General features: G+C 47.5%; 1 protein-coding gene across 2 annotated transcripts in view; it reads right to left on the bottom strand.

The window, feature by feature from the left end:
• ALOX5 (arachidonate 5-lipoxygenase) overlaps window positions 1–21115 on the bottom strand; it is a 69722-nt gene that overhangs the window by 617 nt on the left and 47990 nt on the right. The window contains exons 8-14 of one of the 2 annotated variants that reach the window (XM_030940054.1): window positions 4840–5043; window positions 4037–4123; window positions 2270–2448; window positions 1950–2071; window positions 1660–1760; window positions 1202–1372; window positions 115–212 (exon numbers count right to left, since the gene is read on the bottom strand). In XM_030940054.1, the coding sequence (XP_030795914.1) occupies window positions 115–212; window positions 1202–1372; window positions 1660–1760; window positions 1950–2071; window positions 2270–2448; window positions 4037–4123; window positions 4840–5043 (962 nt within the window). The remainder of the gene's footprint in view (window positions 1–114; window positions 213–1201; window positions 1373–1659; window positions 1761–1949; window positions 2072–2269; window positions 2449–4036; window positions 4124–4839; window positions 5044–21115) is intronic. The other variant, XM_010383406.2, reaches the window with a different exon arrangement.

Here is a 21115-nt window from a genome sequence, read left to right as displayed (position 1 = left end):
CCCAGACATGGATACACACATAGGTCAATCTGCTACCCATGTAAACTGACAGGCCTGTCTCATCCCAAGGGGCCAGCCACCCTTTGGGAGATGAAGGAGGGAGCATCTATTCACCTGCCCATATTCACCCTCTGCTGCCTGACAAGAGGGCCTTGGGAAGGCAAGTGTCGTCGCCTCCAATCTGCTTCCCTAAGGAAGGCTCCAGAGCTGGGCTTCATGGATAAGTGGGAAAATAACTGCCTGCTACCAGGTGGTTACAAAATGATGCAGATGAAGCTGGAGGGTGCTGGTGGTTGCAGCCATGGTATCCTGCTCTCTCGGGCCACCCCTACGCAGCACTCCCACCTCCCATCAGGGGCGCTGGGGCCAGTGCTGGCCTCTCCAGCCCAGGAAGGCAGAAGGCAGGCCAGGGAGCCTGAAGGGGTGGCTGCCCTGTTGGGGTGCTGTGCTTATTTGCATGCTCACACAGATGTCTGCGGGGTAGAGCTAGACATCATTTTAAAAAACTACTGTATTGGATTAAGATCACAAAGCTTCTGAGCTGGACAGGTCCAAGAAACATAGGCTATTGATAATGGGACTTGGATTTAGTCTGTGGAGGGCAATTCAGTCTCAATATTCTTTGACCAAGGAATTTGTCTGCTAGGAATGTGTCCAGTCATACTGAACACGTGTGCAAAGGCACAAAAACAAGGATGTCCAGTGAGGGACCAACACATTAGCCGGGAACAACTCAGACGACCAGCAGTCTGGAGCAGGTTGGACTGCAGCGGCCATTCTGTGCAGTACCAAAGCGAGTGCATCCACCAAGACACACCAGATTCAGTTGTTAGGTTAAATGAGATGCACATGTCCTGAAGGAACCCAGGAAACTCTTGGTCATTCCTTCTGGAGTACCAGGGAAAAACATATGTGCAAGAGCTTTGTCAATAGCTGGGGGGAGGAGGTGTCACACACGACCCTCTGGTGACAGTGAGCAGAGCCTGGGCTGTGTGCTCTCCTGCCGTGCCCACCCTGAGCTCTGTCCAGGCTCAGGCCGGGAGACCTGGTGGCAGCTGCAGCCCTCTGGGCCCTTCCAGCCTTGGAAGTCAGGATTCCTGGCTCCAAGTGAGCCTTGAGGCCAGAGTCACAAAGCCCTGAGGCTGAGGAACCGGTTAACCTGGGGTGACCTGGGTCTGTGCCCCACCCTGCCCAGCCTCACCTCGTTTTCCTGGAACTGGCTTAGCGCCCACACTGCACCCAGATGCCAGCAGGAGCGGCCGCGGTCGGGCAGTGTGTCCACGATCTGCTCAATGGTCACCACGCCCTTGGCAGTCGGCGGCGGGGCTCGCATGGTTGGGGGCGCATTGGGGATCCAGGAGCACCAGTCGTACTGAGGACATGACCGCCAGCGAGCGTGGGCACCCCCGAAGCCCTGCTGCCCAGCTGCCCCCTGGGCCCCGTCCTCCCTGTGCCCCCCAACTCCAGCGGGCCCTTCAGTCCATCCATCCTCTTTCCCCGCGGCCAGCGCCCTCGGCTGCGCGGGCAGAATCCATCCTGCAAGTCCCATGCCAGACCCCGAGGCTGCCCGAGGGTGCGGTACCCGTGCAGAGCTGGGGCGGGGGAGGAGGCAGCGGCCTTGGGGAGGGAGCTCTGCCCAGCGGGCCGGGCCCCGCCTACCTGGCCGAAGTTGACCGCGGCGTGCTGGGCGGAGGCGGTGAAGATCACCACGGTCAGGTACTCCGACAGCTGCTCCCGGCTCTTGACCGACTTGGGGAAGCCTAGGGCGGAACCACCGGCGGGTTGAGGCCCAGTCCCTGGGGACCCCAGGGCCCGGCGCCCACCCCGTGCCCGGTCTCCCTGCCTCGACGCCGGAGGGCCCGCTGGGCAGGACACCCCGGAGGGGCGGCGGCTGCGCCCGCGCTGCCGACTGCGGGGGAGCCGGTCCGGAGACGTCCCTGAGTCCCTACCTGAGGACTTGCGGCCCCGCATGCCGTACACGTAGACGTCGTTCAGGAAGTCCTGCAGCTCCAGGTCCTCCTCCACCACCTGGTCGCTCTCGTAGTAGATGCCCACCACCTCGGCCGTGAACCTGGCTCAGGGGGCGCAGCCAGGGTGGGCGACCCAGCCAGGTCTGCGGAGCGGTGCCCGGCGGCAACCCCCTCACGGACTCTGGGCACCCTCCACCCCTTCCCCATTCAGCGCCAGCCGCCGGTGGCCAGGCCCGCCCCAGGTAGTCAGGCAGGGGGCCTGGCTCCTCCCCCAGGACCACCGCCCCGCGGGCGCTCACATCCTAATGGCTTCCCACACCAGGAGCCCGTCGTCTCGGTAGAAGTAGTAGGGGATGTCCTCTTTACTCTCCATGCCCCGGGCCTTGATGGCCTCGGGAAAGCACAGGGAGGCGTAGGTCAGGTCCTTCATGGCCCTCTGCACCATCTGCACGTGCCCACCGCCCCCTGTGGCGTTGGCCTGGAGTGGGAGGTAGAGTGCCCTGAGCGGGTGGCTCCTCCCACAGCTGTCCAGACCCATCCCTGGAAATGTGCCAGGGAGATGAGGAGGCCAGGCAGGCAGAGGGGCAAACCCTTGTCCTGTGAGATGGGGGAGGGATGTTTAATGCAGAGAATGACAAGGGCAGCGGGTGGAGAGGTGACAGGGAGGAGCCTCCCGCCCAATCCAATGCAAGGGACTGAACCGTGGGGCTGCAGAGCGCAGGAGGGAAGGGTGCGCTCCCAGCCACAGGAGGGCAGCAGGCGTGGGCAGGTGTGTGGGGGACCCCAGTACCAGAGGGCCTGGGCTGTGAAGTCTGCTCTAGTGCTGAGCACAGGACCCTCAGTCATTGCTCTCAGTGACCCTTAGTTTCCAGGCCCCATGCAACTCTGTTGAGGGCGTGCTGTGTGCTCAGGTGAGGGCTGGAGAGACCCACAAGGAGGGATCCTGGTCCTGATCCCGGTTGCTGACCGATGCAGACACACTCACAAGCTGACTGGCATACATGTGTACACATGCACACACACATGCAAATACACCCAGGGGGCTGGGCTGTCGGTGCCACAGAAGGTTTGAAGATGGACTTGGGTGTTGGGGTGCCAGAGACTGGTCCATGGTAGGCATTCAGCCCAAGCAGGACCAACCAGAGCTTCCCCCCAGCACTTTCTGTTTGGATGCGGCCAGGAGATAATGGCCACATGGGAACCTGAGGTAGAGCTACTATGATGAGGTCCTGTGCCCTCTCCCATGGGGGCCTGTCTGCAGCAGGAGAGTGTGATGCCAACACAGGTGAAAGTGAAAGAGGGAGCCAATGTGCCTATACCCTGGGGCATTGCTTGAGTCCCTGGATCCATTTCTGGCTGAGGCCCTGGCCCCTCTACTGTGTCCAGGTATTTGAGATAAGACATGTCTTGTCCAGCTGCAGCTGGTTTGAGTCGGGTTTTGTCATTTGCAACCCAAACAGTGTTTCAACTTCAGTGGTCTCTGGCCTGGTCACTAATGGGCTGGGGAAAGGAGGAAGGTTGGGGCAAGGGCCCATGTGAGAGTCCAAGCTTGGTAAGGCTACAGGGGACTCAAAACGAGGGGGGGTGCTGTCTGAGGGATGCGAGGTTTGGGCAGGGCCTGGAGGCCCTGATGCAGGAGACAGTGGGTTGGGAGGGTTGCGACCCGGGAAGCAGAGTGCTGGGGAGGTCTGGGTCAGGGTGGCAGGGGTGCGGCAGATTAAGAGGCAGACACAGGTTCCTGGTGTGTAGGAGGTCAGGGGGCCATAAGGAGTGTCTTCCAGAGGGGGTTCTACACCCAGGTCCCAGAGGCTGGGAGAGGGGAGGAGTGGGAGGAGGGGACCGGGAGCCATCAGTGAGAAGGAAGAGCTGGTGGTGCACCTGGAGGCGTGCTCCTGGCTGAGTGGCAGGGGCTGGAGACATTAGGAGGATGCTGGACCCAGTGCTCTGAGCAAACTCCAGCTTTCACCCTTCCAGGCCTCCTGAAAGGGCGTCTAGATCTCAAATAGGGAGTGAAGGTGGCCAGGCTGGGCTCTTCCAGGCAACAAGTAGGGTAGGAGGGCACCCACCTTGTCAAAGAGGCCACACTCACAGATGAGCTGCTCACGGGCCTTGGTGTTGATAGCGATGGTGAATCTCACGTGTGCCACCAGCAGCTGGGGAGGGGAGAGGAGGAGGCCTCAGAGGGGGCCCAGCCAGTTGACCTGGTGCCCCAGGGACCTGCAGCTCCCCCACCCAGGACTGCCCTACAGGATGATGCTGGCTGCAGGGAGGAAGTGAAGGCTGGGTGCTGCTGATCTTTCTGCTGAGTAAGTGCTGGAAGCCTGCACCCCTCTGATGCTTACTAAGCATGATAATGATTCAGATGGTCCTGGCCAGCACTTGTACAATGCTTACCTCTTTGCTCCCTGAGTTCACTGTCTTAATCCTGACCATCATTCTGTAAGGCAGCTGTACTATTTGACCTGTTTTACTGGTGAGGAAACTGAGGCACACAGGAGTACTTTTAGCCTGCAGTCACCCCGACAGCCAGTGCTTGTAAGATCCGGGAACAGGGAAGGAGAGTGATGGCAGGGGCGGCCATCAGCACCAGCCGAGGATCACCGTGAACTCATTTGCCTTTTACAACTCTACTGGCTGGCCAGCGAGGTGCCTGTGTCAGGCCCACACCCTGGCCTCGTGTCCTGGGAAACAGCAGGCTCCCAGCTGTTTTCTTCCTTTGGGGACATTACTGACTCTGAGAACATCTCTCCAGGGGTCCCTTTCTGCCACCCACTCCCAGCCACAGGTCTCCCTGTGGGATGTCAGCGATCCCTCCCACTCCACATCTCAGATGCCCTCCCATAGCAGGTGGGGCAGTAGCTGGCTGTACCTTGAAAATGGGGTGCACGGCAGGCAGCTGGCGGTACATCGCAATGCCAAAAACCTCAGACACCAGATGTGTTCGCAGAAGGTGGGTGATGGTCTGGTGGACATGGAAGTCACTGGAACGCACCCAGATTTTGGCCAAAAGCCAGTCGCATTTTGCATCCGAAGGGAGGAAAATAGGGTTCTCATCTCCCGGGATTTGGTTGAGCTGATACATTGGGGAAAGGAAACACACTGCTGTATTTCACTTCAGATTATAGTTGTTGGAGAACTTCGCCTCTTGGGAAGTTCCAGAAGTATCTGAATTTCTTTAACAGTGACTTTGGAATCAGAAGAGCTTGGAGGGGGTAAAAGGGCCCTGGGGCGATGTTTCCTGTCCCAGCCATATTACTTACAACCTGCATGACTCTGGATGACACACTGGGCTTTCTAAGCTCCGGCTTCAGCATCTGTCATGTGGGGACAGTGATCCCTAAGGCTCACAGTTACTGTGGGAATAGCCTCAGGGGCTGGCAGCATGGAAGGAGTGGGCAGGCAGAGGGCCCAGCAGCGGAGGGGATCCCTGCCCCCCTTCCCTCCTTGCCCTGCTCCCTCTTCTACTGCCTCTCATTGATCTCCCATACTTTCCTCCCTCTCCTCTTCCCTGAAATGCTAGTGCTCCCCAGGGTCTGCCCTGGTGCTCCTGTCTTCTTTTCTTGCCCTAAATCAGCTCGTCCTGTCCAAAGGCTTGGGCCTTCCTGGTGCTGAGCCTCCCAGATCAGGGTCTGCAGCTTGAACTCTGCCTGGAGCCCAGACCTGTGCCCAGGCGCCTCCTGTAGCAGAGGCTGGGCCTGTCTTCCCTTTCCAGTTTCCACTCCACACTGGGACAAGGTGAGTTTTTTCTTTTCCAAAATGCAAATCATGTCACGTTAACTGCCTCCTCCATCACCTCTTAATGCCAGAAAATAAAATCCCCAAGCTCTGTGGTGACCTGGTTTGCTGATGCCTCTGCACACACAGCTTCACCTTCCCGCCCCCACCCTGGCACCCAGCCCCAGGTCTCTCCACGCCAGCAGTCCCAGGCGTCGCCCCCTTACTGAAAGCCCAGCACAGCCTCAGCACCTGACAGTGAGCTCTCACAGAAGCCTGAAGCAGGTGCTGGCATTGCCCATTTTTAGATGAAGACATGAGGTATTGGATGGATTGACAGAATGAATGAGGGGGGTGGCAGGGCTCCAGCCAAGAGTGACCAGGAAGGGGCGTGGCCAGACTTTAGGTGCTGGGAAAGCACAATGGCCATGGCTGGGGAGGGAGAACTGTCCCAGAGCACACAGCTGTGTCACTTGCTATAAGTATTGTGGAAAGTGGGGTCCTTGGGCATCTCTCCCTCGAAAATAGTGCTGTCCAATAGACATATAATGCTACCCACACATGGAATTGTATGTATTCAGGAAGCCATATTAATAAAAGTAAAAGGAAAGAGGTGAAATGCAGGTTAATACAATTTTATTTTACCCAATATATCCAGAATATTATCACTTCAACATGAAACCAATCTAAAACTATTAAATGAGATATTTCACATTCCCCACCTCCTTATTCTAAGTCTTAAAAATCAAGTGTGAACTTTGTACTTGCAGCAGGTCTTGGTTTAGATGAGCCAAATCCCAAATGCTCCAGAGCCCTGGTGGTCAGTGACTCTACCCTGGTCAGAGAGACCCCAGCAGCCCCAGAACTCCCTGAGGACCAAGGAAGGGGGAGGGAGGAGGGACAGCAGAGTGTGACTTGCACACTAGGCGTGCCTGTCTGTTTACACATGAGCTTAGTTGACTGCTTTTAAATATCAGACAATTCCACATAAAAATTTGAATGACCTGGTTTTCCTGAAAAATTAGAAGGTCTCAGAACTCTGCACATGTTCTCACAGAACTACACTCTTGTCCCTTTTCTACAGTCCCAGCTGTCATGGTCCCCACTGCCACACCCATTTACATGAGCTGCCTGGGCCACTGATACCTGATCTGTGCCCTAGAGTGCTGGGCTGCCTGGCATGCTCTGAGACACTCTCTGACATGTTCTCACGTGCTCTGACATGTTCCTGATGGCTCTGGGACACTGACATGTTCCTGACATCCTCTGGGGCTAAGGAGCCCCCTGTGGTGTGCTAGGGGCTTTACCCATACTATCTCACTTAATCCTTACTTTGACCCTGTAAGGCAGGTATTCCTTGCTGTACCCATTTTACATGGGGGAAATTGAGGCTCCAGCTGGTTAAGCAACTCTCCCAAGTCACACAGTAGGTAAAGAGCTGAGCCGGCAACATGATATTTAACAGGCAAAAACTGAAAGCATTCCCCCTAAAAACTGGAACAATGCAAGAATGTCCACTCTCACCCCTCCTATTAATAGAGTACTGGAAGTCCTATTCAGAGTGATTAGGCAAGAGAAAGAAATAAAAGGCATCCAAACCAAAAAAAAAAAAAAAAAAAGGAAGTCAAATTATCTTTGTTCATCCATGGTGATTCTACACCTAGAAAACCCTGAAGATTCCTCCAAAAGACTCCTAGATTTGATAAACAACTTCAGTAAAGTCTCAGTGTTATAAGTAAAATGCTTGTGAGAAACAGAATGCTTGTTCCTTGGTACTGCAAGGAAAAATCAGCATTTAGACAAAAAGTTTTTTTTAGCAAGGCAATTTCACTTTCTGCAGAAAGGGTGCTCCTCGTAGATGAAACAACGGCGAGAGCACACCTGAATAATGGAGAGAAGCAATTTTTATTCCTTACACAGCTTGTCCCTGCTACTGTGTCCTGTCTCCACTGGCTGGAGCCAGACCTCACAATCTAAACTAAAACTCGACTGGCTAATAACTTAAAACTTTTCTAAACAGGTAAAAGCAATGGAAAGACAAAGGAAAAGAGGAAGTTGCTTATGAAAGGACTTAGAAAAGTAGTAACATTCCCAAATAAGGAAGGGGCATAGGCTGCAAACTGGGACATGCCTGTGAGCACGTCCAGCGCAAATATCTTGATTAAAGTACAAGGACATAGAATGTACTCATTCCCTTATATCTCACAGCTATATATGATAGGGCTTAATAAAAAGTTATTAGCACAAAGCAAAAAGGCTTAAAAAAAGTTAGTCTTTAGAAAAAACAATTATTTCTTACACTTATAATTTATTCTTTGACAAAAAAAAACCTTAAAAAAACCTTTTGACTTTCTACACTTAAGATACAAAATCAATGTACAAAAATCAGTAGCGTTTCTTTTTATTTGAGACAGAGTCTCATTCTATCACCCAGGCTGGAGTGCAGTGGTGCAATCTCAGCTCTCTGCAACCTCTACCTCCCAGGTTCAAGCAATTCTCCTGCCTCAGACTCCTGGGTAGCTGGGATTATGGGCATGTGCTACCACACCTGGCTAATTTTTGTATTTTCAGTAGAGATGGGGTTTCACTGTGTTGGCCAGGCTGGTCTCGAACTCCTGACCTCAGGTGATCTGCCCACCTCGGCATCCCAAAGTACTGGGATTACAGGCATGAGCCACCGTGCCTGGCCTAAAAATCAGTAGCATTTCTATGCACCAACAATGTTCAGGCTGAGAACCATACCAGGAATGTGATCTCAGTTACAATAGTCCCCTACACACAAAAATAAAATACCAAAGAATACATCCAACCAAGAAGGTGAAAGAGTTCTACAAAGAGAACCATAAAACACTGATGAAAGAAATCATAGATGACACAAAAAAAATGGAAAAACATCCCATGCTAATGGGTTGGAGGAACCAATATCATTAAAATGGCCATACTGCCCAAAGCAATCTACAGATACAATGCAATTCCTATCAAATTATCAACATCATTTTTCACAGAATTAGAAAAAAATCCTAAAATTCACATGGAACCAAAAAATAGCCTGAATAGCCAAAACAATCCTAGGCAAAAAAACAAAGCTAGAGGCATCACATTACCTGACTTCAAACTACTACTACAAGACTATAATAACCAAAACAGTATGGTATACTGTGTGTCAAAAATAGGCACACAGATCAATGGAACAGAACAGAGAACCCAGAAATATAGCCATGTACCTGCAACCAACTGATTTTTGACAAAATCAACAAAAGTAAACAATAAGGAAAGGACATCCTATTCAATAAATGGTGTTGGAAAAACTGGCTACCTATATGCAGAAGAATGACACTGGGTCCCTTCCTCCCACCATATACAAAATTTACCTCTAGATGGATTACAGACTTAAATGTAAGATCTCAAACTTTAAAAATTCTAGAAGAAAACCTAGGAAAAATTCTTATGGACATTTCCTAGGCAAAGAATTTATGACTAGACCTCAAAGGCATATGCAACAAAAACACAAATTGACAAATGAGACTTAATCAAATTAAAGAGCTTCTGCACAGAAAAAAAAAAAAAAACTATCAACAGAGTAAACAGACAACCTACAGAATGGGAGAAAATATTTGCAAACTATGCATCTACAAATGACTAATACCCAGAATCTATAAGGAGCTTAGGAAAAAACACCACCATTAAAAAGTGGGCAAAGGACAGGAGCAGACACTTCTCAAAAGAAGACATACAAGTGGCCAACAAACACATGAAAAAAATGCTTAACATCACTAATCATCAGAGAAATGCAAATTAAAACCACAAAGAGATACCAGTCAGAATGGCTATTATTAAAAAGTAAAAAAAGGATAGATGTTAGCAGGATACAGATAAAAGGGAATGCTTACATACTGTAGGTGGCAGTGTAAATTACTTCCATCCCCGTAGAAAGCAGTTTGGAGATTTTGCAAAGAACTGCAAATAGAATTACCATTCGACCCAGCAACCCCATTACTGTGTACCTACCCAAAGGAAAAGAAATTGTTTTACCAAAAGGACACATGCACACATATGTTTACTGCAGCACTGTTCACAGTATCAAAATCATGTAATCAACCTAGGTGCCCATCGATAGTGGCACCGGATAAAGAAAATGTGGTACATGTACTCCATGGAATACAACATAGCCATAAAAGGAATGAAATCATGTCCTTTGCAGCAACATCGGTGCAGTTTAGGGTTGGCACTTAGGCCATAATCCTAAGTGAATTAACCCAGAAACAGAAAATCGAATACTGCATGTTCTTATTTACAAGTGGGAGCTAAGCATTGCCTACACATGGACATAAAAGTGGGAAAAGAAGACACTGTGGACTCCAAGAAGGGGAGGGAGGGAAGGAGGGAGGAAAGGGTTGAAAAACTAGGTATTGGGTACTATTCTCAGTATTTGAGTGATGGGTTCAATAGAAGCCTAAACCCCAGCATCATGCAATATAACCATGTAACACACCTGCACATGTACCTCCTGAATCTAAAATTATATTTTTATATATATAAAAACTGTTTATATATATATATATTTATTATATATATTTATTATATATATATTTATTATATATATATTTATATATTTATATATAAAACTGTTCTGACCAGTAAAAAAAGAGCTGAATGAGGATGGGCCCAGTGCTCTGCCTATTTCAGCCCATCACTCTGCCTTCTGCCTCTTCACCTCCTAGCCTGGCCAGGCCTCACCTGCCCATCCCCTTGAGCTCTTGTACTACTGAGCTGGCCCTTCCCAAACCCATCCTTCACATCCTCCCACTCCTGTCCAGGGTCTTGGCCTGCCATGGGATGCCAGAACTTGCTCTGAGCAATTTGTGTTTCTTAAATTTGTTTTTTTGGGTAAGGAAGTAGCTTTACATTTCTGATTAGAAAAGAATATGTGCTTATTATAAAAAGAAATTCGAGTCATGACAGGAGAGCCTGAGAAAGAAAGAAAACATCATCTCATCTTCCAGCCCCCAGTGATAACCACTAAATTCTGGGGAGCCTCCTTTCATAGGTCTTTGCATGTGTGCACTTTTATCTGTCCAATTTTCCATCAACTGAATATGATTATAATCAGTATCTGTCTCTTTGTTTTGCTCACCTGTCCCCCACTGGGTCATTACCATGTTCCTACCTGGTAACACCACATCCGTGTGTTCCCATGCCGGCACAGTAGGCCTGCTGCATCCTTGCATTCATTTTACATAAGTCAGACCATGCCCATTGCCTTAGTAGTTTGAAGGAGCTATTTGTATATGACAGATACGTATTCTTTATTGGTCCTTTGTGTCTTGTTTTTCCACTTTATTAACTCATTGTGGAGACCCCTCCAGGTCAGCTGGGAGGGAACTAAAGCATTCCTTTCAAAGATGCTACAACGTTTTATGGTGACGACATGGAAGGGCTCACTCACTTCAATCCTCTTCTGCTGTTAGACTGTTTTCAATTTTTTTTCCCCCATCACAAACTATGCTCCTGCTGCTACCCACATTTGTGCTTTCATTTCTGCTGGTGGCTGCTAGCGAAGGCTGAGCCTTGGGGGTGTGGGGGTGTTTTCTTTGAGTAGACACTGCCTGCCCTACTGTTCCTCGGACAGGTTCACTCTGCTGGTGCACACCTGTTCAGTGCTACTGGCTGTCAGAACACTTAAACAATAAAGTCCCCTCCAGTGCCCCTCCAATTGAGATGGAGCAGGGGCCTCCTCTTAGGGCACTGTAGCCCCCCAGCCCCCCAACAAGGCATAGAAATGAAGGAAAATTCTGAGTTCCTTCCAGGGAAATTCCAGGCACCCAGCTAGCCCTGAGAAGTAAATGAGCAACTTGCCAAGCAAGAGGATAACAGCAACCTAAAACAGCCAAGGAAGCCAGAGTCCTGGGGTGTTTGATTCCCTCTGGAAATTAAAGAGAACACCTGAACTCGTGACTCTGAGTTGTTTTTCAGAAACCCAGACCCCCACCAAATGGATCCACTGGTACAGAGACCTCAGAGAAGAGGGAGCTGAGGCCTGAACTCTGAGCGCGGCTCTTTGTTCTAAATTTCTTCCTGGGGGGCCTGGGGGAAGTCCCGCCTACAAGCCACAGCTAACGTTCCTTTCTGGTAACTCAAAATTTTAAACAAAACTTCTCTTCCTTAACCAACCGCAAAACAACAAATTTTTGAATCTACCTATGACCTGGAAGCCCACCCCACTTCAAGATATCTTGCCCTTTTAGGCTAAATCCAATGTGTGCCCTCCATGTATTGATTAATGATTTTGTCTGTTAACTTCTGCTTTCCTGAAATTTACCCCGCCTTTAAAAACGCTTACCTGCAAGCCATCAGGGAGTTCCAGTCTTAAGAGGAAGTTGCCCAATTCTCCTTTTTTGGTCCCCGCAATAAATGCCTTGTGTTCTAGATTCTATCCCAATCTCAGTGTTTTGTTTTGCTGCACTGGGCAAGCAGACCCCAGTCCAGCTCGGCAACACAACTGTCCTCACCACGACAGCCCCAACCCCAGGATCCTCTGACCACCCACTCCAATGTGCACCTGGTACAGCAGGTACTGTGGGATCTGTTCCGGTACTGGCCCAAGCTCTGACCTTGGGCTGCCCAGGCCCACCAGTTATCCCATGAACACTGCCAGGCTGCAACAATTCATGGGCAGTGCATGGGGCTCTATCCTTGCTGGTGTTTGGGAGTTACCCCTTTGTTTTTCCAACCAGACAGGTTAGAAATGATATCTTATTGTTAACTTTCATTTGCATTTCCCTAACTACAGGTGAATTAGGAGTTTTTCCATATGCTGGTTGCCCATTTACATTTCTTCTTTTGTGAATTGCCTATCCATATTCTCTGATCATTTTTCCACTGGAGTATTTGTATTTTCCTGTCAATGTAAAGGAGCTAATTGTATGTCATAGATAGGCATTTCTTAGCTGTCACTTCTGTTACAGTTATTCCCCCAATCTCTATTTTGCTTTTTGGCTTTGTTTATGGTTTATTTTATCATTCAAGTTTTAAAACATTACACAATCAAACATGCTTAGCTTTCCCCTTCTAACTTCTTGGTTTCCTTTTCCTTCTAAAAGTCTTCTGAGTCTCCGCATAGTTTTTCTAAATTCATTTACTTTTTTCATTTTAATTTTTATTTCATCTGAATTTTTTTTCTTTTTCTTCTAAGCAACTCTACATGATGAGATTTATTTTTGTAAATGGCATGACAGAGTAGTCCAACTTAATTTTCTTCTTATGCAAATTGTGATAGCACCATTAAAATAATATTCCCTTTTCACTGAGTTGAAAAACCTCCATTGTGATACATTAAATTCCTCTGTAGGGGAGTCTATTTCTGGATCTTACTCTATACTGTCCCCCAGTTCTCTCTGTTTTCAAGCACAGCTTAACAGTAACCTTACAAATCCAGCAAGGAAAGTGTTCCCTCTGTGTTTTCTTTTCTTTTTGTTTTTTTTTTTTTAAAGGCAGGGTGTCAACTCTGTTGCCCAGTGTGGAGTGCAGTGGAGCTTTCATGGCTCACTGCAGCCTGAACTCCTGGACTCAAGCCATCTTCCCACCTCAGCCTCCTGAGCAGTTGGGATTACAGGTATGCACCACCATACCTAATTTTTTCTATTAAATTTTCTTTTCTTTTCTTTTTTTTTTTTTTAGACTTGGTTGTCCTGCCTCTCTATGTGGTTTTTATTTTTTTCAAAAAATTTTTGACTATGCCAGATTTCTTTTTCCACATGAATCTTTCAATTTTTAAATTGTTTTCTCTCCTTTTTAGTTCCTCTTCACCACCACACCTCCACCAAGAAAGATAAAAAATTCTGGCTGAAATTTTACTTGAAAGTGCATTAAGTTTTTATAATAGAATTTGGTAGAACTGACATTATTATGATATACAGTTTCCTCCCCAATATCAAATCACTGTTAAGAGTTCATTGTATATCCTTTAAAATAACTTCATAGTTGGCCAGGTGCGGTAGCTCACACCTGTAATCCCAACACTTTGGGAGGCTGAGGCAGGTGAATCACAAGGTCAGGAGTTCCAGACCAGCCTGGCCAACATGGTGAAACACTGTTTCTACTAAAAATACAAAAAATTAGCTGGGCATGGTAATCCCTGCTACTTGGGAGACTGAGGCAGGATCATTGCTTGAACCCGGGAGGCAGAGGTTGCAGTGAGCCGAGATCATGCCACTGCACTCCAACCTGGGTGACAGAGCGAGACTCCATCTCAAAATAATAATAATAATAATAATAACTTCATAGTTTTTCCTTATATGGATGTTATATTTTATTGTTGGTATGGAGAAAGCTATTTTTTTTGAGAAATATATTTATCTAAACTCTTTGCCAAATGAACTTATTAATCTAGTAGCTTTTAAAAAAATTAGAATCTCTTATGTTTTCTAGGTCTACCATAGCATTACCAGAAAGGATAATGTTGCCTGTTCTTTGACAATATGTTTATTGATTGTTTTCCTGTTTTATCACGTGGTATGACCTCTAAAATAATGTCAAATAAAAACAGCGATATCAGCATTCTTATTTATTATTTTAATGGAAATGGCATTAGAGTTGCACCTTTTTGATGTTAGCTATCTTTATCATATAAAGTAAGGTTCCTCCTATTAATTTTTATTTGTTGTGGCTATTTTTTTTTTTTTTTTTTTTTTTGAGACGGAGTCTTGCTCTGTCGCCCGGGCTAGAGTGCAGTGGCCGGACCTCAGCTCACTGCAAGCTCCGCCTCCTGGGTTTACGCCATTCTCCTGCCCCAGCCTCCGAAGTAGCTGGGACTACAGGCGCCCGCCACCTCGCCCGGCTAGTTTTTTGTATTTTTAGTAGAGACGGGGTTTCACCATGTTAGCCAGGATGGTCTCGATCTCCTGACCTCGTGATCCACCCGTCTCGGCCTCCCAAAGTGCTGGGATTACAGGCTTGAGCCACCGCGCCCGGCCATGTGGCTATTAAATGTTATTAAATTCACCTTTAGTGTGAATTGATATAATCATAAACTTTATCCTTATTGGTAAAATAAATTATGGTGGTAGCTCTCTTGATATTGAAATATCTGGAATAAGCCCTGCTTGGTTATTACATATAGTCATTTAATACACTGCTGCACTCACTTTGCTAATATCACCCTTAGATTTCTCTTCAATCTTGTTTTTTTTTTTTTTTTTTTTTTTTTTTTTTTTTTTTTTTTTTTTTTTTTTGAGACGGAGTCTCGCTCTGTCGCCCAGGCTGGAGTGCAGTGGCCAGATCTCAGCTCACTGCAAGCTCTGCCTCCCGGGTTTCCGCCATTCTCCTGCCTCAGCCTCCCGAGTAGCTGGGACTACAGGCGCCCGCCACCTCGCCTGGCTAGTTTTTTGTATTTTTTAGTAGAGACGGGGTTTCACCGTGTTAGCCAGGATGGTCTCGATCTCCTGACCTCGTGATCCACCCATCTCGGCCTCCCAAAGTGCTAGGATTACAGGCTTGAGCCACCGCGCCCGGCCTCTCTTCAATCTTTATTTAATACTTAGATTGGTCTTCAGCCTTCTTTTGAAGTCTGCCTGTGTCCAGTTTCAGAACTAAGCTTACGCCAGCTTTATAGGATCAATTTGGGGCTAATAAAGAGCCCTGGAAATGTTGGCTGTTTAGTAGCTGGGTGAGACTCAGCTGCTCGCCATGTGGGTCTGTTTCCAATCATTATATGGAAATTGGCCTATTTTCTACAATTTCTTCTAATTTATCTTTTCCTAGGTTTTTAATCCATTTCCTCTAGTTTTTCAAATGTGTTGCCATATTACTCTCATTAAAAAAATACATAATCATTACTCTTTTTTAAGAGACGGGGTTTTGCTATGTTGCTCAGGCTAGAGTGCCATGGCTATTCACAGGTGTGATCATAGCACACTACAGCCTCAAGTGAGCCTCCTGCCTCAGCCTCCCACGTAGCTGGGACTACACTTGTGCACCACCATGGCTCATGACAATATAATTACTCTTTTTATGACTCCTTTTTTATTCCGAATCTTGAATATGTTTTATTTTTCTCTCTCTTTTTTTCCGTCAGCCTCATGAGGAGGTTATTATTATTATTTTTTGGACCTTTCAAAGAACTAGATCTTGGAGTTACTATCCTCTGACTTTTATTTGCTTGGGTCTTTATAGTTTGCGAAGTTTCCATTTTCAGAAGAAGAAAGAGACCCAGGAACAGTCTGTGGCTTTCTCAAGGTCCCACTGCCTGTCAGCAAGTGGCTGAGCTGGAATTTAAGCTAGGCCCCTGACTCCAGGCTGCTCCAAGAGGTCTCTGAGCCAAGCTTTTGAAGGCACCATTGGTGGTACCTGGGATCTCTGGGGATCTTGCAGAAATTTCATCTTCTTTTAGGTCACCTGTCCCTTTACCTACTGCTTCAGTTTCTTTGGCACAGGGCTTCTCTCTGGTAACAGATGGGAAGCTCCTCTGAGGGCACATGCCCCTAGGAGACCGTGGGGAGCCTGGAATCTAGAGAGTCAGATGACCTGGCTTGAATCCTAGCTCTGTGGCTGGCAGTGGGCACCTGTGCCTCAGTTTCCTTATCTGGGTAAAATGATCAACATCAATAAAGCCCACTACCTGGGAGGGTTGTGGTGATGATGACACAAATAAAGAGAGGTTATCTAAAACCCCAGTGGTTAAATGTGCTTCAGAATCCAGAATTTTTAGGATTTTAGCAGTGGGTATACTTCATTATGTGCCATACACCCTCCCACCCCAGGTCTAGGGCAACATACTATTTTACAATCAAACAGAGCAGTATTTCTGCAGTGATCCACATGCATATCACATTGAATGGGGAAAAGGCTCTAAATAACCTCACCTATTGCTTCAAAGAAGGTTTGTTCACAAACAATGAATTTGCTGCACAGTTTTGAAACATGCAGCAATTTTCAGGTTCTTTAGATTTAGAATCGAGGGTGAGGGATGGTGGACTGTGCAGGTTAACCCGTAGGATAGCCTTGGCATGTGGCTGGTGCCTGACCTATCCAGCTGCTATTGTGTCCACAGCTCCCAAGGTCCAGTTCATGGACATTATTTGCTGAATGCTCATCTGCCAGTCTCCCACGGCATCCTCTGTGCAGTTCCTTCCTACCCCCAGGGACCTATGCCCAGTCCAGTCCTGGCCTTGGTCCGTGCTGTCTGCACACCAGCTCCCAGACTGGCAGCAGGCTGGTGCCAGGAACAGGTGGAGACAAAGCCCTGTGCCCACGTGCCTGTCATCCAGGGTCTCCCTCTTCCTCCTCCCTCATCTCAGGTGGACGTAAAAACTCACATCATTATCAAAGGTGGCATACCAGGACTGGCCTGGTTCCTGACCCCAGCACCCACGGTGCCCCTCAGTGGTTTTGGTCTCCAGCTCAGGCCACAGCTTCACCTGCCTGGCTCCTGGCAGCACCTTGACTGGGGGCCCTTGGTCAGGGCACTGGGTGGAGAGTGAAGAATATCATCCCAGCACAGGTCCTCCACAGTGTGCCTCCACTGGCCAGGGGCTTCTCAAGTGTGCCTTGGGGAGTACAGCCCTCTCCGCCCCTATGGACAGCCCACCTCAGGGCCGGCAGGAAGCCCTAGTGTCTTTCAAGACATAGCTTCCTGGGGGCGGAGCAAGATGGCCGAATAGGAACAGCTCCAGTCTCCAACTCCCAGCGCGAGCGACACAGAAGACCGGTGATTTCTGCATTTTCAACTGAGGTACTGGGGACATCTCACTAGGGAGTGCCGGACAATCGGTGCTGGTCAGCTGCTGCAGCCTGACCAGCGAGAGCTGAAGCAGGGCGAGGCATCGCCTCACCTGGGAAGTGCAAGGGGGAAGGGAATCCCTTTTCCTAGCCAGGGGAACTGAGACACACAACACCTGGAAAATCGGGTAACTCCCACCCCAATACCGCGCTTTAAGCAATGGGCACACCAGAAGAACATATCCCTCACCTGGCAGGGAGGGTCCCACGCCCACGGAGCCTCCCTCATTGTTAACACAGCAGTCTGCGGCGATCTAACCGCAAGGCAGCAGCGAGGCTGGGGGAGGGGCGCCCGCCATTGCTGAGGCTTAAGTAGGTAAACAAAGCCGCTGGGAAGCTCGAACTGGGTGGAGCTCACAGCAGCTCAAGGAAACCTGCCTGTCTCTATAGACTCCACCTCTGGGGGCAGGGCTCAGCTAAAAAACAACAGGGGAAACAGCAGAGGCCTGAGCAGACGCGAATGACTCTGTCTGACAGCTTTGAAGAGAGCTGTGGATCTCCCAACACGGAGGTTGAGATCTGAGAACGGACAGACTGCCTGCTCAAGTGGGTCCCTGACCACTGAGTAGCCTAACTGGGAGACATCCCCCACTAGGGGCAGTCTGACACCCCACACCTCACAGGGTGGAGTACACCCCTGAGAGGAAGCTTCCAAAGTAAGAATCAGACAGGTACACTCGCTGTTCAGCAATATTCTATCTTCTGCAACCTCTGCTGCTGATACCCAGGCAAACAGGGTCTGGAGTGGACCTCAAGCAATCTCCAACAGACCTATAGCTGAGGGTCCTGACTGTCAGAAGGAAAACTATCAAACAGGAAGGACACCTATACCAAAACCCCATCAGTACGTCACCATCATCAAAGACCAGAGACAGATAAAACCACAAAGATGGGGAAAAAGCAGGGCAGAAAAGCTGGAAATTCAAAAAATAAGAGCGCATCTCCCCCTGCAAAGGAGCGCAGCCCATCACCAGCAACGGATCGAAGCTGGTCAGAGAATGACTTTGACGAGATGAGAGAAGAAGGCTTCAGTCCATCAAACTTCTCAGAGCTAAAGGAGGAATTACATACCCAGCGCAAAGAAACTAAAAATCTTGAAAAAAGAGTGGAAGAATTGACAGCTAGACTAATTAATGCAGAGAAGGTCATAAACGAAATGACAGAGATGAAAACCATGACACAAGAAATACATGACAAATACACAAGCTTCAGTAACCGACTCGATCAACTGGAAGAAAGAGTATCAGCAATTGAGGATCAAATGAATGAAATGAAGCGAGAAGAGAAACCAAAAGAAAAAAGAAGAAAAAGAAATGAGCAAAGCCTACAAGAAGTATGGGATTATGTAAAAAGACCAAATCTACGTCTGATTGGGGTGCCTGAAAGTGAGGGGGAAAATGGAACCAAGTTGGAAAACACTCTTCAGGATATCATCCAGGAGAACTTCCCCAACCTAGTAGGGCAGGCCAACATTCAAATTCAGGAAATACAGAGAACACCACAAAGATACTCCTCGAGAAGAGCAACTCCAAGACACATAATTGCCAGATTCACCAAAGTTGAAATGAAGGAAAAAATCTTAAGGGCAGCCAGAGAGAAAGGTCGGGTTACCCACAAAGGGAAGCCCATCAGACTAACAGCAGATCTCTCGGCAGAAACTCTACAAGCCAGAAGAGAGTGGGGGCCAATATTCAACGTTCTTAAAGAAAAGAGTTTTCAACCCAGAATTTCATATCCAGCCAAACTAAGTTTCATAAGTGAGGGAGAAATAAAATCCTTTACAGATAAGCAAATGCTTAGAGATTTTGTCACCACCAGGCCTGCCTTACAAGAGACCCTGAAGGAAGCCCTAAACATGGAAAGGAACAACCGGTACCAGCCATTGCAAAAACATGCCAAAATGTAAAGACCATCGAGGCTAGGAAGAAACTGCATCAACTAACGAGCAAAATAACCAGTTAATATCATAATGGCAGGATCAAGTTCACACATAACAATATTAACCTTAAATGTAAATGGACTAAATGCTCCAATTAAAAGACACAGACTGGCAAACTGGATAAAGAGTCAAGACCCATCAGTCTGCGGTATTCAGGAGACCCATCTCACATGCAGAGACATACCTAGGCTCAAAATAAAGGGATGGAGGAAGATCTACCAAGCAAGTGGAGAACAAAAAAAGCAGGGGTTGCAATCCTAGTCTCTGATAAAACAGACTTTAAACCATCAAAGATCAAAAGAGACAAAGAAGGCCATTACATAATGGTAAAGGGATCAATTCGACAGGAAGAGCTAACCCTCCTAAATATATATGCACCCAATACAGGAGCACCCAGATTCATAAAGCAAGTCCTTAGAGACTTACAAAGAGACTTAGACTCCCACACAATAATAATGGGAGACTTCAACACTCCACTGTCAACATTAGACAGATCAACGAGACAGAAAGTTAACAAGGATATCCAGGAATTGAACTCATCTCTGCACCAAGCAGACCTAATAGACATCTATAGAACTCTCCACCCCAAATCAACAGAATATACATTCTTCTCAGCACCACATCACACTTATTCCAAAATTGACCACGTAATTGGAAGTAAAGCACTCCTCAGCAAATGTAAAAGAACAGAAATTATAACAAACTGTCTCTCAGACCACAGTGCAATCAAACTAGAACTCAGGACTAAGAAACTCAATCAAAACCGCTCAACTACATGGAAACTGAACAACCTGCTCCTGAATGACTACTGGTTACATAATGAAATGAAGGCAGAAATAAAGATGTTCTTTGAAACCAATGAGAACAAAGATACAACATACCAGAATCTCTGGGACACATTTAAAGCAGTGTGTAGAGGGAAATTTATAGCACTAAATGCCCACAAGAGAAAGCAGGAAAGATCTAAAATTGACACTCTAACATCACAATTAAAAGAACTAGAGAGGCAAGAGCAAACACATTCAAAAGCTAGCAGAAGGCAAGAAATAACTAAGATCAGAGCAGAACTGAAGGAGATAGAGACACAAAAAACCCTCCAAAAAATCAATGAATCCAGGAGTTGGTTTTTTGAAAAGATCAACAAAATTGACAGACCACTAGCAAGACTAATAAAGAAGAAAAGAGAGAGGAATCAAATAGATGCAATAAAAAATGATAAAGGTGATATCACCACCGACCCCACAGAAATACAAACTACCATCAGAGAATACTATAAACACCTCTACGCAAATCAACTAGAAAATCTAGAAGAAATGGATAATTTCCTGGACACTTACACTCTCCCAAGATTAAACCAGGAAGAAGTTGAATCCCTGAATAGACCAATAGCAGGCTCTGAAATTTAGGCAACAATTAATAGCCTACCCACTAAAAAAAGTCCAGGACCAGATGGATTCACAGCTGAATTCTACCAGAGGTACAAGGAGGAGCTGCTACCATTCCTTCTGAAACTATTCCAATCAATAGAAAAAGAGGGAATCCTCCCTAACTCATTTTATGAGGCCAACATCATCCTGATACCAAAGCCTGGCAGAGACACAACAAAAAAAGAGAATTTTAGACCAATATCCCTGATGAACATCGATGCAAAAATCCTCAATAAAATACTGGCAAACAGGATTCAGCAGCACATCAAAAAGCTTATCCACCATGATCA

Source organism: Rhinopithecus roxellana, chromosome 11, assembly GCF_007565055.1.
Source record: "Rhinopithecus roxellana isolate Shanxi Qingling chromosome 11, ASM756505v1, whole genome shotgun sequence".
NCBI classification, from domain to species: domain Eukaryota; kingdom Metazoa; phylum Chordata; class Mammalia; order Primates; family Cercopithecidae; genus Rhinopithecus; species Rhinopithecus roxellana.
Note: the sequence above shows the minus strand (reverse complement) of the source record. Positions and strands in the feature narration are given on the sequence as shown.